The sequence below is a fragment of the Nannobrachium achirus genome (genome assembly GCF_963921795.1).
Source record: "Nannobrachium achirus genome assembly, chromosome: 23".
Taxonomy (NCBI): Eukaryota; Metazoa; Chordata; class Actinopteri; order Myctophiformes; family Myctophidae; genus Nannobrachium; species Nannobrachium achirus.
In genome coordinates this window covers 25,522,404-25,540,265 of record NC_137830.1, presented here as the reverse complement: position 1 = coordinate 25,540,265, position 17,862 = coordinate 25,522,404, and the positions used below count along the sequence as shown (strand labels likewise).

Genomic DNA, 17,862 nt, shown 5'->3' with positions numbered 1-17,862 from the left:
ATACAAATATTTAAAACTACTGTGTTGACTGACCAGGGTTTGAGGCCGCAAGACTATAGTGATATAGTTAGTCCTTTGTTTATAAACATAAAAAAATTGTTGCATGACAGGTTGAGTCAATAAACATTATACAAAACATGAATACTGCAAGAAATGAAGTGCCAACATGAATAGAGCAGCCATTTATAGAACTAAGTAAAGAGTTATTTCATGATTCCTTTGATGAATGAGCAACAATCTCATTATGTAAAATTCCACAAATTGTGCCATGTTTTTTTTTTTACAAAAGTTACAAAGTTATAGCCTACCCTCATACACATTTTGATATGCATATAGCAAGAAAAGACACCTTGTTATATTAATTGATCATTTATTAATTAGTTAGGACATGTCTGATCAAATCACACAGGCCAACCATCCAGGGCTATCCTTCAGCTCTGAGTTAAAACACCTTGGATTGGTACATAATATTCAGAAAGTTGGCTGTTCTTAATTATCTAATTAATACTCTGATTCCCACTTGTTTTATGGGCACACACGAATACAAGAATGTTAACGTAAAGTATACATGTTCCAATTTATTTATTTACATTTAGAACGAAAATAGTTTGATAGTCTGAACTGAACTCTGAACTCTCCTTCTTCAATATACTCCTTGACCGCAACCCGGAAGTTGTACATGAAAATTGAGTGTATATTTCTCTCTTTTCTGTTTTATGAGAAGGATTTGAGCCCAATAAAGCTGCACTGTGTTATTTTGTTGTACGACTATTATGTAGTGTGTTGTCGGTAGAGGTGTGTTAACTGTGTGCTTGTACATGCATTTGTGACGGTGTGTGTAATGTGTGTTGATGATGTTGGTAGGTGTTTGTTGTTGTACTGTTTCATTAGCCTACATGTAGTGTGATGGTAGAGATGCCTCGGTACTGTGCAGTGAAAGTTTGTAGAAACCGTGGTGGGTCTTCTGCTACTAAACAAGAAAACAAGAGGATCAGCTTTTATCCGTACGTTACTCTTTTATCATCCTCTGTTGTGTCCATGTTTTGTTATTTTCACCCAGATATGTCGACATACTGTTCTCTGTCTGTCTATCAATAAAGCACATTTTTATTTCTATAGGCTAGTCTCCACTCTCCAATATCTCTCTACTGCTTTCCAGCATAGAGATGAAAAAAATAATCTCCCATAAATATTGTTTTAACTTAACTTTTCAAACGATAACTACAATATTATCAATCTTAACAATAATAGCCTACGTCTTGATCTTATTACATGTCATATTAATGACTCATACTTTATACACTCTTAAAGGACCTATTTCTAACCTCACAACTCTGACAAGATTTCAACTGATACATTTTTTTAATGCAGGAGTATGGAAACAGATCATTAATGAACAATAATACAAATTATAATAAAATAGGTTTGAAATCTGGTTTGAAATGGACAAACCTGCCTACCGATGATGTCACCCGTACGTCTCTGATCTGTCCACAGCCCTCCTCTGAGACACAAAATGTGACTAGACAGAAACAGTGCCATCTTATGAGTATTAGTGAGGACCATTCATATGAAGATAGGTAAAAAAAAAAAAAAAAAGGTGAAGTGGTCCTTTAACAGCTAAATAAAATAGTCAAACACCGGCCTTTCTTTTTCCACTCCAATATATTTGTCTTACAGGTTCCCCTTACAAGATAACGGCAGGTTGCAGAAATGGGTGGATAACATGAAGCGAGATGAGTGGGCACCGAGTCGACACCAGTACCTGTGCAGTGAGCACTTCACAGAAGACTGCTTCAACGTCCGCTGGGGGATTCGCTACCTGAAGAACACGGCCATCCCCACCATTTTCCCTTCTGTCCGGGATGTAAGTGTCATTTAGGACTTTCACGGTAATGACTAATTTTACTTGATGATTAATTATACAAATAATTGCGGTTAACATAATTGAACCGTGGTTTTGGCATTGAACATTGGAGCATAATAGCTGAATGGTTAGAGAGGCCCCAGGTTCGATTCCAGCCCTCAGCAATGTGTCAGAAGTGTCAAGCTGAACGGGCCACTTAACCTCTGATTGCTCCCAGAGTCTTCCCCGGCATCCGTCACAGCTTCAGTTCCACGTGCCAAATGGCTCGTTCTTAAATGTCAGGCTGAATCCTACCTCTTACATGAACCCTAGCATTCCTGTCCTGGGCATATAATAATAGGTGAACAGTCAGCGAAAAAAAACACGCTCACAATGCATTGCTTGCAACGTGTTGTGAGCATGCCATGTAAACGGCCTATTTTCACAGAAGAGATTTAGTGTGGAGCTGGAAAGAAAGTATAGTGGAACAGGTATAGACCGCTGGTGGACCCCTGTCAACAAAGAATATATGACCACTTGAACTTTGAAGGAAAGGGAAGTTCGTAAACTGTAGCTCCCAATAGAACATTTATTTACCCTCCCAGATCCTGCAATTTTTGGCATTATTTGGCAGTCTGATGTCCCATTAGTCCGACAGGGGTTAGGGTTAGGTAGAGTTGGACTAATGGGATGTCGAAACAACGCTACGCACCCCAAATTATGTATTATTTTGGTTCACCTGGTATTCTTGTGTTAAATAGCTTATAAAACATCTGCCCTGTAATGTTTAATAATGTTATGTACATACATAGTCAGCACAACTTGGGCTATCAGAATGTAATTTTTTTTGCCAAAAAGTCCAGGTGTTTTTCAATCTTCTACCTAATGACATTTAGCTCCTCCAGGGGTGTCGCACCAAATTCTGGGCCCTGGGAACAAGGATTCACTGCGGGCCACCCATGAATGTTCTTCATAGGGGGAAGGGGTTTAACCCATATAGACTGGGAACACATTATTACACGTTATGTTGTGCTTTAACTATTGAAAAATAGCAGATATACAAGCTCACTGCGAGCTTGTAGATGATCTGCTATTTTTGAAAATATTTCAAATCCTTCTAAGGTTTTGGGTCTTTGGGCCCTAGTTACTAGGGCCCAAAGAGCCCAAAGAGCCCAAAGCCTAGTAACTCAGTCCCACTCCTGTCTGCGTGTCCTTGAGCAAGAAAGACACTGAACCCCTAATTGCTCTCAATGAGCAGGTTGGTGCCTTGCATGGTTTCCACCGCCATCGATGTGTGAATGTGTGACAAGTACATTGTAAAGCACTTGTGCTATATAATGCAGTCCATTTACCAGTCCATTTTAGTCCATTTCCTATAAGTATAGAGTGGTTACGCTCTCAGCAGCAATCAGAATAATTACACCTGCCGGTGCTACAGGTCTCTCCACCCCCACGGCAGCCATACCTAGCTACTATTATACAGACCATATCTAGCTGTCACGTTACGAAAAGCAATTAATTTGTCTCTATCCTGTTGTATGGATAGATTGTATTTATCCATCCTAGGTTGATTTGCGCATGCATTGATACTTTGCGTTAATGCATAATTAATATCTGTTGTGTTAATAGCTCATACATTAAGTAAATCCTCTTTGGTCCAAGTGCAGATGGCCAAACCAGACTTTACATTGCCTTTTTGGTATTTTGTGTCCTATTTTCTACTACCGTACGACAATGACTCCTGTGTTTACCTGCAGCTTGAAGCTTAGATGTGTTTCCATTGTTCGATGTTTCCATCAGTCCTGTGGTTCTTACTATTGGTGCTGCTATGGCAACTGAACAATAAAGCTCTATATATCTATAGCAGTGGTTCTCAACCTGTGGGTCGGGACCCCCAGGGGGGTTGCCACACGATTGGAGAGGTCCCCAGATGACAGTGAAGTGACAATTTAAGGTATCTTTAAGATATATTTTTTTAAATAGAAAAAGACTATTACTGTATCAAAATTAATCAACAAATTAAACTATAACATTGGCCACATTTTCAAATCATATAAGAAAGAGGGAAAAAATAGACAATCTACAAGCTCACAATGTAATGCTATTTTCACTATTTACTGTATTTCTGGAACCTAGTCAAACAGCCTCAGCTCCTACAATTCCAAGTGCTTGTCAGGGTGTGGGGGGTTGCGGCCTGAAAAGGTTGAGAACCACTGATCTATAGCTAGCTAGAACAACACTCATAGAATGTATTCTCTTCATTGTACCTCAGGAAGGTGAAACAAAGAACCAGAGGCCCAACAAACCCAGGACCTGTGGTACCGACACCGAGCTGAGCACGACCCATTCACCACCCAATAAGAGGCCGCTCATCCACTTAACGCCAGAGCCTCGGAGCGCCGCGTGTGAAGTGCAGGGTGACAGCCGCACGTCCTGTCTCGGTCTCGGCACCCCGTGCCAAGGAGAGGAGCTCCTCCCTCAAGAGATGGCAGATGCCGCTGTGAGCGTGCTGTGCTGCGAGTCGCTCGGCCCGCTCTCGGGCGGCGAGGTTCGTTTTGTTCCCGCTGAGCCAGTCGAAGAGCAGGGCGAGGCCGTAGACTGCATGGCGGCGGACCAGGGACCCGTCGAGGGAGAGCACGTCTCCGTGTACGAGCACTCGTACTGCAGGGCGGACACGGACGGAGAACAGCTCTGGAGTAAGATTTTGAACTTGCACGGCAAGATCCTGGAGCTGGACCACCGGGAGGAGACCACCGTGGCCAAGATCCGCGCTCTGGAGAGCGAGATCGTTCACCTGAAGAAGGATGGTGCCGTTTTTAAAGAAAAGCAGAAACTTTTAGAAGATTGTATATCATCTATATTGCTCTGACATTGCAATTACAGGGATAGTTGTGGACTGTTGAATGAAAGGAGAGGAGGACTTGTTTTCTAGTTACAGTATTACCTCTGCCATAGTCTCACGTGGCCAGAATGTTGCCTCCCACATTCTAAAACCATCTAAGCTTATATAGCTTGCTGCTTAGCAGAAATGGAAATACTAATTAAATAAAATGTAAAAAATGTGTAAAATGTATTGTTGTGAACTGAAATGACGAACAGATGCCAGCGGATTTCGGGAGGGGTAGTTCCAGAGTCCAGACTCCATGTAGCATTTGGAGATTGTGGAATACTTGTCTGACTACACGAGACTAACTCTGCCAACTAGTAGTGTTTTTTCACCACTATCTTTTTGTCTGTCTGTCTGTCTGTCTGTCTGTCTGTCTGTCTGTCTGTCTGTCAGTTACAAACAGATTTGCACAAAATTGGGTGGAAAGGGCCATGGAAGAACTGATTAAAACATTGGCTGAAAAGGTTCTTGACAGTTGTAAAACAATCACATTACAGTAACTTCTGAACAGATTGATATAACACCAAAAATGGTTCATCGTGGACCCAGGAAGGACTGATTAACTGGTCACATGAAGTTCTATTGGCCAAAAGGGCATGTTGCAAAACCTTATAGACAAACTGTCACCTTGGTGGAGGTCTGTGCTCTACCGGGGACATTTTCTAGTTGCTATTGAGACCCAATCACATAAGTAAAACTAAAAAATGATTCACCTATCCTGTTGTCTTATGCAGCTCCACATTCCACTTCCTCCTTTCCACTTATTAGCACAAATAAATCATTACACATACAGTAAGTGGATCTTAAGAAGTGTGCCGTTTTCTACAGCTTTGTAATTATAATAATGTCCTATTGAAATCACATCACAACTGTTACTGTTTTGTCTGCTTACCTCCACAAGGTGGCACTACATGACAATATCTTCAAACAAATGAGGCATTGACTTTCATGCTCTCATATCTCCTCTTTTTAGCTAAGTTTCTGTATGAATGTAATATATGATCTTAATGTCAAGCCATTAATACAGTTAAACTAGTTGTATTGTATCATTGCTGTCCAGCAGAAATATCATATTTCAGTATTTTAACTTTGTATGTATGTATTTTGTGATACTACAGTGTCACACAAAAGTAGCAAAAATAGACGATCTACAAGCTCAAGCGTGTCACATCACAATGCGCTTTGAACTTGTAGATCGTCAATTTTAGCAATTTTTTTATTTGAATCCTGAAAATTAAGTATCTTTTGAATATGAGATTTCCACACGACAGCAACAATGTAATGTATTTTGTGTATTATCTTTTTGATGAATTGATTGAATTCTTTATTATTAGTCAGAATTGTAAACAGCACGTGGTACAGTAAGACATTAAACGAAAAAGTCCTTGGGAACTTGTTTCCATTGTGGCCCCATGTATTAAATTCATCGCCAATGGTCTGGTGTACCAGGTTGATGGCATATTGTGTTTACTATTCAGATCATCAATATGGTAGTCTCTCAAGAACAGCCTCAGAGAACGCTACGCTAGAGAGGCCGACCGATAGGTGTCGCCCTTTCTTCTTTGACGATGGGTTCCCAGATTGTCAATATGGTAACACATTTATTTTACCCATTAATACTGGGAAAGCATCTTTATCATTTTAGATTTTAGCTACAGTATCTATCTAGCAATATATGTTTTTTTCTGGATTTAGAAGTGGTTTAGAACAGTGGTTTTCAAGAATAGCAGACATACAAGATCACGGTGTGTTCACTTTGTGCCGTGCTGCAAGCTTGTACATCTGCTATTTTGTATTTTATATTTTTACACACATCTTCTGGGTGTCATTTTCAGATGGGGGTCTGTGGCCACCTAATACATAAATAAAGCTATCAACAAACTATACTATAAAAATTGTTGAATGCCAAATTGTCAAAAAAAATAAAAAAGAGGCAAACATTTAGAAAATTGCAAGGCTTTTGAGCTTGTAGATCGACTATATTCATCTGTGGAACCGGGTCAAACTAAATGTAATGCCTCACCCCTAGAATTCTGGGTTGACTTAAGGCTACCAGTGAAGTCTAGCTGTCTGCCCCATAACAGGCTGCAGGTTAATACCATAGGGGTGCTAGCGTTACTGTTAATCTAGCTAATAGATTTAATGAATCATAAAAGATTCTTGATTTTAATCAAATCAATTTTTGTTATTATTATTATTTGGACAGGAATAAAGCAGTTAACTTTAAATGACACTAAATTAGTAACCTTCTCAAACCTTTTCATACCAAAGACCCCCATTATCATATGTATGTGGCCACAGAATACACTTCCGAATATGCTTTGTGTCAGGGACCCCCAAAAGAGAAGATATGTGTGTGCGGTCACTCAGATCAGCCAACACAGGGAAGCTGTCTGAACCCAACCTTCCCTAAAAACACCCGGGACAATGCTCCACATGTCCCAGACTCTTCTCCCTCCTGGCTCCCAAACTGTGGAACAAACTCCCATTGCAGTCAGAACTGCAGACCAATTGTAACCGTAATCTGAAGACTCACCTCTTCAGACTCCACTCTGTGTGTGTGTGTGTGTGTGTGTGTGTGTGTGTGTGTGTGTGTGTGTGGGTGTGGGTGTGTGTGTTTACCGTGCTTATTGTAAGTCACTCTGGTTAAGAGCGTCTACTAAATGCCTAAATTATAAATTGTGCCGTATGCTACAAGCAGACGGTGGAAGTGATCATGTGTTCCACCTCCATGTACTGTAGACTAGGCCTGCATAATTAATAATTATTCAAATAGGCATCTTTGTTTATGCACTTATGCAGCAACATAGAATTAATTCTGCTAGGACACATAATGAGTACATGAACCCTTTTTGCTTTTGCTTTTCTTTTTTTTGGCTAGTAGGAAAAAGGGAGAGTTTTGTTAATGCCATATTGTTTATTGAGGAGAACATGACTGGGCTGCAGTGAGAGCAGATTTGGTTTAAGAAGGAATTAATTACCAAGTAGTGTTTGCTTATGAATTGATTCATGCATAACATATGATGAAATGACTCTTGGGGGCCCTGTGTCGCGTAAACAAACACCTGGGTGACATTAGATAACCAGATGTTATCGTATTACCCCAGCGATAAAACCTGGCTAATGTCTGCTTCCGAGAACTGAAGGACCACTAATAATGACCAGACTTCATTCTCTGTCTACAGGGCATCTCTGACTGCATTATGTCTGGGTCCTCAGGAGCAAATCCATGCCAAGAGTGGAGTAGTGGTTCTCAACCTGACCATATTGCAGAGCAGAAATCAAGGTCTTGGAGAACACCTTCTAATGCATGATATTCCTCCACCTATTTTTTTTTTTTATTACAATATTTCCAATGTGTTTCTCCCATATTAACTGTCCATCGAGTGAGACACCAAGCAAATGTGCCTCTTGAACCCATGTTTATTTTTAAACGTAGCACCTGTATGAAATTGGCTAAATAAATAAACTGATTGATCGATTGAATGATGTTCAATATCTGAGTCTTCGAGTGTCGAGTGATAGGCACAGCTGATTATCAACAGTGCTGTAAGTCTATTCTCACATATCCAGTCAAGTAATAATTGCGTTTGTGATTGAAGTGTGTCTCTTAAAGGGGAAAACCACCCATTTTCAATATTGAACTATGTCATTAATACACCTTAGAGGAGGAAATAAAATAAAAAGTTCCCCCCCTTCTGTGTTGCCTAGAACTTGAGGATTGATTTTGGGGTTTGTATTGTAGAGTACACCGAGATGACATCACACCGGTGTACTTTACAATACAAACACCCAAATCAATCTTCCAGTTCTAGGCAACACAGAAGGGGGGGGACGGGAGTACTTTTTTTTTATTTCCACACAACTCCTCTAAGGTATATTAATGACATAGTGGGTGGTTTTCCCCTTTAACTCAAGTAAGCTGTTTGATGCAAAAGGGCTTCAGGCGGGGGGTCAGCAGGGACGAAGAAAAAGAACTACAGAAAGGGCATCGGTGAGGACGGTCGGCTGGGAGTCTGGACTGGTAATAGAACGGTCAGCATGGGAGACAACAGGTGAGCGGGGGAAGCAAGGGAAACCGCATCATAGGAACCAGCGTTAATTTTGACAGACATTGTTGCCAGACCCAGGGGGTCGGCCTACAAAAGGCTTTGTCGGTCTGTCGGTCGGTCGGTCGGTCCCTCTTTTCCTCAGTGTGCCTGTGTTTGCCTCTGACTGCTCATCTGCCCCTCCCTTCCCTTGCTCGGCTGATTGCCTTGAGTGCCGTCACCTGTACAGGACCAGCTGAGTTGAGTTGGCTGACGAGCTGCTGACACTATAAATTCCTCAGCCCATCTACAAGCTCAGAAACATTTCCAGCTGCTCAGCCTATACAATCCTGTGTGTTCCCCCCTTCCTTGCATTCTGATTTTCATTGCGGGTCTGGCAGAACCAGGTGACCTGGTCTAGTTTATTTAGTTTTAGTCATATTTTAGTGATCTGAAATGTTTTAGTTTTAGGCCAGTTTTAGTCGACTAAATAGCATAAGGTTTTAGTCGACTAAATCCACACTCGATTTTCTCGACTAAAATGTATTTTGGCAGGCCTTTGATGGCGTTGCAATGGCTGATTTATCACTTGGTTGATCGGCTATTTCCAGAGCGCAACTAAGCATAAAATGATTGTCTTTTAGTTCTACTGGATCTCTTCTCCACTAGTCCCTCTCTTTGTTTGATGACATAGTCAATATATTTATATACATTTAGTGTTAGTTTAGCCATCATAGCTTAGTTTTTATTTCGTTTTCGTGAAAAAACTAAATTTGCACTAATGGGAACCATGGATTTCTGCATACTGGATGGTGCACTGACTGGAGACTGGGGCTATAGCAGTAACACTCTATTAGACGAAAACAGGCTTCACTATAAACGGCTAAGAGCCGTTTAGTTTTCATTTTTTATGTGGTCTTTAGATGAAAACGCAATTTGTCCCTAAACGCGGTAATTTGCATGCCAGGTCGCTAGGTGGCGCATGTCTCCATGACCGCACTGCCCAAGTTCCGTTCTACTCAGAGCCCTAGAATGGAGAGTTGCGTCACTCCCGTTCACTTCACAAAATGCATTGAAGTCTATGAGGTGTAAAGTGACAATGAACCACGTGACCAACGCTGTTTCTGACCCCGCGGTGACACCACTCTCTGATTATACTGCTCTGGTTCTACTTCCTAGCAGCCAGCAAAGAAGTCCTCCTCAGTCAGTCAACACAATGCACTGCCGTCACACAGCACTAACCTCGCCTACCAGGCAGCACAGGCAGACTGGCTGGCTGGCTAAAAGTGTGTTCCAGACGGTCGGAACAGACACATGTACCATACACATCTTTGATTGATTGAAGAATTTATTAGAAGTTTGCAATAGAAAAAAGGACAGTTTCATGACAGTACAAATCACTGGTACAAGGTCAACTAAAAGGAGATCCTAGAAAGCCGAGGCTTATTTCCACAGGAACCACACTTTAAGTATCTCATATAACATTGAAAGACAGACGGATAGAACATAGTACTTTATCTAGGATAATATCAGTTTCAAAAGCATAACATCAAATACAAAAGGCAGAATACAAAGAAAAAAGGGGGGGGGGGAGCATGGGGGCTTAGTCTATTTACAAGTCACGGGTAGCTGCTGTCTGAAGGTGACTTTTCATACCAATTTTGAAGGAGGCTAGGGATTTGCTCTCCTTTAGGGCTTGTGGAAGGGCGTTCCACATGTTGATGGTATAGCAGGAGAACGAGTTAGCGCCTTGTTTAGTGTTAAATCTACGCTGATGATGATTAGTGGAGCTGCCTCTGGTGTTATGATCGTGAACATCCTTGACCTTTAAGAAGTAGTTTGTCAGGTACATGGGAATCTTGGAGGTGTAGTGTATCTTGTACACCAGGCCCATTGCAAGATGCTGTACTCTGTCAGCTACTTTGAGCCACCCCACGCTTTCGTGGTGATGCTCGGTAAGGTGGGTCAGAGGAGGGAGACCAAGCACAACCCTAATTAGTTTGTTTTGGGCTGTTTGGAGCTTTAGCTTTAAGGCAGCTGGGGCGTCGCGATACCAGACAAGGACTCCGTAATCAATGAGGGGCCCAATAAGAGCACCTCCTAGTGTCTTTCGGGATTTAATATTGATCAGTGGGGCAACTCTTTGCAAGAAGCGAATTCGTTGATTGACTTTATTGATTACCTTGGTGGTCATTTTTTCACTGGATAGGTTAGCCTCCAGGATGCAACCCAGGTAGCAGATGTGGTTTTTTCTTTCTATCACAGTGTCACCTACTTTAATTGTGAAGTTCTCAACTAGGCTAAGTTTCTGACTAGATCCAAAGAGGATACATTCAGTTTTGCCTAGGTGAATTGAGAGTCTGTTGTCATTGAGCCAGGTGCAGATCTTGTTAAGTTCACAGTTAAGGGCCTTTTCAACCTGCAAAATGTCTCTGCCTGAGACTAGGAGAGCCGAGTCATCCGCGAACAGAAACAGATTGCAGTCACAAGCAGATGACATGTCGTTTACGTATATTAAGAACAACAGTGGTCCTAGTATACTCCCTTGAGGTACTCCACAGTTTACTGGGAGGGGGGGGGACAGGGTTCCGTTGAACGGAACTATATTATACGATACAGAAAAAGGCGTTCACTTCACGTTTCGTTTCAACACAGAGGACTGGAGTCAATGCCTTTACTGCAGCTTAAGGAGGGGATGATGATGATTACATACAGACGGCGACGAGCTATAGATGTTGGATCGTGTCATGATAAACATTATAGGCTACTGTCGCTATTTTCAGCGTCGGCTATTTTTGCAGTTGTCTGCTATTTTCACAACTTGTGAGCTTGTAGGTCGGCTATTTTCACAACGCACCGCGACGCGTTGTGAGCTTTTAGATCGGCTATTATCACAACGCACCGCGACGCGCTGTGAGCTTGTAGATCGGCTATTTTCACAAGCACCGCGACGCGTTGTTGTGAGCTTGTAGATCGGCTATTTTCAAATAGCTATGGTATAAATTAGGGCTAACGTTAGCAAATAAATGTACTTAATAGTTACTTTAGTTTACACCACTGGGACAGCCCTAGGACGTCCCACATCTTATCATTTTCAGTGGTTTGCTGCGTTTACGGTATTTAGATGAAAGCGGGAGATACAAAGCGTTTTTACCTATTCCACTTTCAGAGGGGGGTTCACTTTGTTACGGTTTCACCCCCCGAAGACGCCATTTTCGTCTAAATGACCCCCCACAAACGAATATAAACCATTACGTTTACAGTGAACCGCGTTTTCGTCTAATAGGGGCCTCTGAGCAGACTCAAGCCTAATCAATCATTATAGATATGACATGAACAACAAAGGAACCATTCGCACTCATGAACACAGTTTAAAAGTCTTTAATAAGACCCGCAACATAAATCAATGACGGGCACGTTTTGACCTGTTGGCCTTTCGTCAGCATTTCTTACCGCACTGACACGGAATGGCCTATACCGTGTAATACTGTAGCTGGCTGATCATTAAGACATGAATACAGCTTTGTCTCGTCATCACCAAATAACAAAATACATCACGAAAGAATTACAGTATATTACAAGGAGTTGGGGACACTAAAATCCCACAACAAACCATCAATTCCTCATTTAACCCCTTTGAATCCAATATATACCTGTCTTTGTAAAGTGAGTTAAAGTGAATTGCCACAGATGACAGCCAGGTGGGGAACAAACTCCAACGCAAAAAAGCATGTGCAGATCCAGTGTTATTCATACCAACAATGTCACCCGTGACCCCCGGACAAACAGAGAGAGTATGTCTCTCCTGGTGTCATCATGAAGATCATTTTCCCACAGAATCTGCATGAGAACACAAGGATTCTGAGTGACAGAGTGCTCTGGCGGGCATTCAGTAACTATCGTTCTATTTCATCCATGTTGACCGCCAGAAGCGGTGCTTTAAGCACCGAATGACTTATATACAGTAACAGTATATCAGCAAAGTCAGGAGTCCTGACACTCAGTCACACACATCCTCACATGGGAGCTGTCCAGCATGACCACTGTTTCATACTGTTGGCCACTGAGCAGCCCCACTGGAGCAGTTGGGGGTCGAGTGCCTTGCTCGAAGGCATGTCAACAGTGGCCAGGCAGTGGGTATAGATGGTGGTGTGAATGTTGCTCATGTATTTTTAATAGTTTTCAAGTTTTCTATTTTCTATTTGGTGGATTTAATTAGACAATCAACATGCATTATGACTGTGGTTTAATCATGAAAATTATTGTGACTGCCATGCCAAGGTTTGTGGCTAGAACAGCTCGGTTACAGTCAGTTTTAATTGCTGATCAGTCCCAGGCAAAAAGCAATTTGTAGTTCCTGCCTCCGGGCATTTGACAACTTTGTCTCATATTGTGGGTTTTGAAGCTTCCAATTTCTGCTGTTTCAACTCTAGTATAGATAGATCCAAGGATTGGTGCAGCTGTTGAGACTGGCCAGCAACATAATGATGACAAACAGTGGACCTGGGGTAGAGAGAGAGACAGAGAGAGAGACTCAGAGAGAGAGAGAGAGAGATAGAGATTTTGGCAGTAGCCTATTTGGTCAAATATTATTTTATTGTGTGTGTGTGTGTGTGTGTGTGTGTGTGTGTGTGTGTGTGTGTGTGTGTGGGTGTGTGTGTGTGTGTGTGTGTGTGTGTGTGTGTGTGTGTGTGTGTGTGTGTTACAATAAGTGTTAAATAGCTCCATGTTGTGAGTGCACATGATATGACTGTTAAGTGTGTTTGTTCAGTAACAGCTCTTTAATCAGAAAATGCATTTTCAGGTCGGGATACCAATTTTATCCAATCAGGGGAGAGATAACTCACACAGGATAGCCTGCCCTACAGGATAAACACAAAGACAATTGGAACTGGAACACACTGGAACATAAAATTGAAGCTGATACATGGGTAACCTATACTCTCCCCTGATTGGCTGAAATGGGCAAGCGTGCGCCTGAGAAATTCACACCCAAAATGACTTTTTTCTATTGATTACTCACGCCATGGGGACTTGAGTTCAATCATATTTTTGGGTTTTTGCACAAAAAAATGATTTTAGTAAACTTACCCTGACGGTTTCGATCACGTACGTGGACGCGAACATCCCGACCACCTGGAGGTATTTCATCGAGCGGCACGCGAGGTCGTTGCCCCGGAACCTGTGCGTAATCTCGATGCAGAGCTGCGGCAGGACCTGGAAGAAGGCGACCACCAGGTCGGCCAGGCTCAGGTGCAGCAGGAACAGCTGGGTCCTGGTGCTCCTCTTGCGTTTCCTCCAGAGGACGCACAGGATGAACAAGTTCCCGCACGTGGCGAGCAGAAAGATGAGACCCAAAACTCCCACTTTGATGTGCGCAAAGCGCCCGTACGCGCCCACACCATCCTCCCCAGTGCCATTAGGCTTAGCCGTGCAATTCTTACGAGTGTCCATTTCCCCCTTTTTTCCGATGCAAGACAATAATGAACCCCCCTCAGCTCAAGACTACCTGCCTGCAGACACTAGGGTCCTGTTGATGTCCACGGGAGACAGGAACATCAACAAGTGGCAGGAAGTGACCTCACACCTCTTTCTTGCTCTACCCCATGGAGGTTCTGTTTAGGGTTAGGGGGTAGAGTTGGGTTGTCTAAAAGATAAAAGATAACATGTACACATAGCGACAATGCGGCTCAAAGGGACTGTAGTGCCTTGGACTGCAAGGCAGAGACGTCACGTGACCTCCACAAGCGGCATGAAGTCACTTGACACTGTGAGGTCACTTCCTGCCACTTGTTGATGTTCCTGTCTCCTGTGGACATCAACAGGACCCTAGTGTCTGCAGCCAGGTGCTGCTCCCTCAGCTTGTCTTATTCCCTCGTGTTTTATTGTAATGACTCAGCCTGTCGTGATTGCAGCAGGCTCAGACTACCCTCCTCCTCCGTCAGCAACAAGTGCTTTGGTGCACCAATGGTGACGGTCTGACACCAAGGCAAGGTCCAAGGAGCATAGAATACTGTACGCAAGTGCACCAACCTAGGTTGAGTGCACTGTAAAATCAAATTCTCATTTACTTCACTGAGGATTTTACTGACACCTCTGAGGTGTTTAGAACATCTTGGGTGACACTTGCTATATTGCATTATAGGCTACAGTGATTATAATGTAACTGATCCTGGCCAAAGCAAAACGTCAGTGAGTGATTGTATTATTTATGATACTTTGACTGGAGTCATTGGGCTTTATAATGTGATTTGATTGATTTGACTTGATTGCTTATACCTGCATGCATAGTGCCTACCTGTGAGTGTTATAAGCCAATTATTACATTGCATTTATTGATCATAGACGTGGGCTATACGTTAGGCTATTATAGAGTGTTTCATAATAATGTGTAATGATTATTGTAATGTAAACATAAGCATGTTTATGAGTTTTGGATCCGAAATAGTCAACATTCTATTTAACATGATTTAAATTAACTGCCACTTATTGTTGTGTTGTGTCTTTAATCTAAATATTCAAATAAAACAAATTTATAAGCCTGGCATGTGCTCTGATCAGTGGACAAGTAGGCTACCTGCAGCCTAACTGTTCAAAGAGGTGCCATGCAACAGTTAATTAAACAAATCAATGTAATCAATTAAAAACAATAATCGATCATAATAATATAATATAATAAAATATAATAATTTGATGAATCGATAAAGTATTCAATCAAATAATCGCAAAAAAAGGACACCTTTAACCTGGACAAGGTCTACATAGAGCTTCTGGCAAAACGTGGTGGAAAAAGTACTCAAAAAGTATCAATACCATCATGTAGAAATACTCGGTTGTGATGTCACAATCGGACCTAAAATCAGACAGCCCGTTCTGAGACCTGCTCACATAGATCTGCCCATAAACTGAGAAAGACACAATGGTCAGAAATAGGACTTTGTGAGGATAGAACGTGCTGGTGGGACATAAAAAAATACATAACATTTTGAAAAATGAAAATTCATGGTGTAGTCCCTTTAAGGTCCCATTTCACAAGTTATCATTGTTTAAAATGTATAAAAAGTATTTTGAAAATATCAGATCTACAAGCTAGATCGGCTATTTTCAAATAGCCACATTTTTATAATTGTAGATGTAGTGGTAAAGTACAATATTTTTCTCTGAGGTGTAGTGGAGTAGAAGTAAAATTATAGAAAATTGTAAATACTCCAGAAAAGTACTTCAAATTTGTCAAAAAGCCTCTATAGTGGCCACTGAAAGTGGTTCTATACTGCTGCAATCAGAAGTTCAAACCATCCATAAATGGTTATAGTTCAGAAATTCAGATGCATGTCCGAATATATGCACGTTCTGCTTGTTAACCATGATATCCAGCCTGTCAGAGAAAAATAGGTTAATTGAAAACAGAATGTGGTTAATTAATTGATATGGAGAGCGCTCTAAAGGAAATAGGAATTTCAGTTGTGATGGGATTATGTTAGAAGAGCTGATGCAGGCCCAACCGTACCTAACCTAACCTTTGGCAGTGGTGGAAGAAGTACTCTGATTATTTTGCTGAAAGGACAACTATGGTTCAGTGGTTGGGGGCATGCAAAGCAGTAAATGAAAACATTTTAACACTCATCTTTTCTTTTCTCTAATTACAATCTAAAATATAAAAGTTGTCCTTTAAGTATCAAGTCAACCATCAATACCTCAAAGTAGAGATACTCAGTTACAAGTAAAAGTCTGTTCAAAATGGGCTTGAGTAACAGAGGATTGGCATCAAAATACACTTAAAGTACCAAAAGTAAAAGTACTCATTACACATAGGCTAATGTACCATTTCACACGTTTTCAAATGCATACAAACCTTTTGAAAATAGCAGATCTACAATCTTGCTTGACGCAATAGGACGTAAGTGGGTAATGTAGACTATGTTTTGTAATAATAATTATCAAAATCTACAAAGTAACTAGTAACTAGTTTTCATATTATTGCAGTAAAAAGTACAATATTTGCCTCTGTAGTCTGTGGTGTAGTGGAGTAGAACTAAAAGTATTGAACATTGTAAAAACAAAAAAAAAGAAAACTACTAAATAAACCAACATTTTACCTAAGTACAGTAGGACTACTTGGGTAAATATACTTAGTTACTTTACACCACTGCCATAGACCCCTTGGCATGGCAACTAGGTAACTGCAGCTATCTGCAGCATGGTGGAACTGTACTCAGTCACCATTACAGACACAACCATCCCCTAATCATCCTTCGCTCCTTTGGTTCTGGCAGCCCTGAAGTAGGCTACCATAAAAGTTACATACTGTAAGTGAGGGCATATGCAATTTCAAGAGGTCTTCTTATGTAACACACAACTTGTGTGTGTTCGGATTTGGCCTAGTCATCCCATGATGTAAAAGAAAATGGGAAGTGAGAAATAGGCAGCTGGGATTAGATAGAAGCTGGGATTAGATAGAACATATAATATATAAAGAATTTGAATCACTTCATCGGGATCGAACTGGGAACCTTGCAGTTCTCCATCCAGCCGCTCTACCGGCCACTCTACCCCTGACCCACTGGCGACCGATGTTATTTACTTAATGACTTGTTTTATGTTATATTTATGCTTTGGCAATGTAAAACATATTTTATCATGGCAATAAAGCATTAGACATTTTTGAAACAGGGAGGGAGAAACATAAAATAAACCAGGATGAGGTCATGTGGAATGGATTGCATTGCCTTCACATTTATGTATTTACTTACATACTTGTTATTTGTCATGGCCCTCATAGCTAATTGAGACTGACAGGAAACGAGTTGGCCCACACTTTTCAGTCAATTCAATTCAATTCAATTCAATTCAATTCAATTCAATTGAGTTCTATTGGCATGAAAAAACATATGTTTACATTGCCAAAGCAAGTGTCAAAATAACCACTCAACAACATGGTGTCTCCCGTTTCATGAAGCTTATATATACAGTAGGCCAGGGGTCTTCAACGTTTTCAAGCCAAGGACCCCTTAGTTGAGAGAGAGATGAAGCAGGGACCACCACAACCTTTTCATATATTCCATATAGTTTCACCGTTTGACAGCACGATCATCAGTGTATTT

General features: G+C 41.3%; 2 protein-coding genes across 2 annotated transcripts; one reads left to right on the top strand and one right to left on the bottom strand.

Moving 5' to 3' along the window:
- The first annotated feature begins 805 nt into the window (after window positions 1-805).
- LOC308309282 (THAP domain-containing protein 5-like) lies at window positions 806-5,152 on the top strand. The gene is made up of 3 exons (XM_080754813.1): window positions 806-1,004; window positions 1,681-1,867; window positions 4,119-5,152. Exons 1-3 carry the CDS (start codon window positions 907-909, stop codon window positions 4,713-4,715), a joined length of 882 nt encoding a protein of 293 aa, XP_080610939.1. The 5' UTR covers window positions 806-906; the 3' UTR covers window positions 4,716-5,152.
- Window positions 5,153-13,190: 8,038 nt separating this feature from the next.
- On the bottom strand, window positions 13,191-14,215 carry avpr2l (arginine vasopressin receptor 2, like; the record flags this gene model as incomplete). Its single annotated transcript, XM_080754281.1, has 3 exons — window positions 13,191-13,264; window positions 13,611-13,623; window positions 13,853-14,215. The coding sequence occupies 3 exons, from the start codon at window positions 14,213-14,215 to the stop codon at window positions 13,191-13,193; spliced, it is 450 nt and encodes a 149-aa protein (XP_080610407.1).
- Window positions 14,216-17,862: the final 3,647 nt, after the last annotated feature.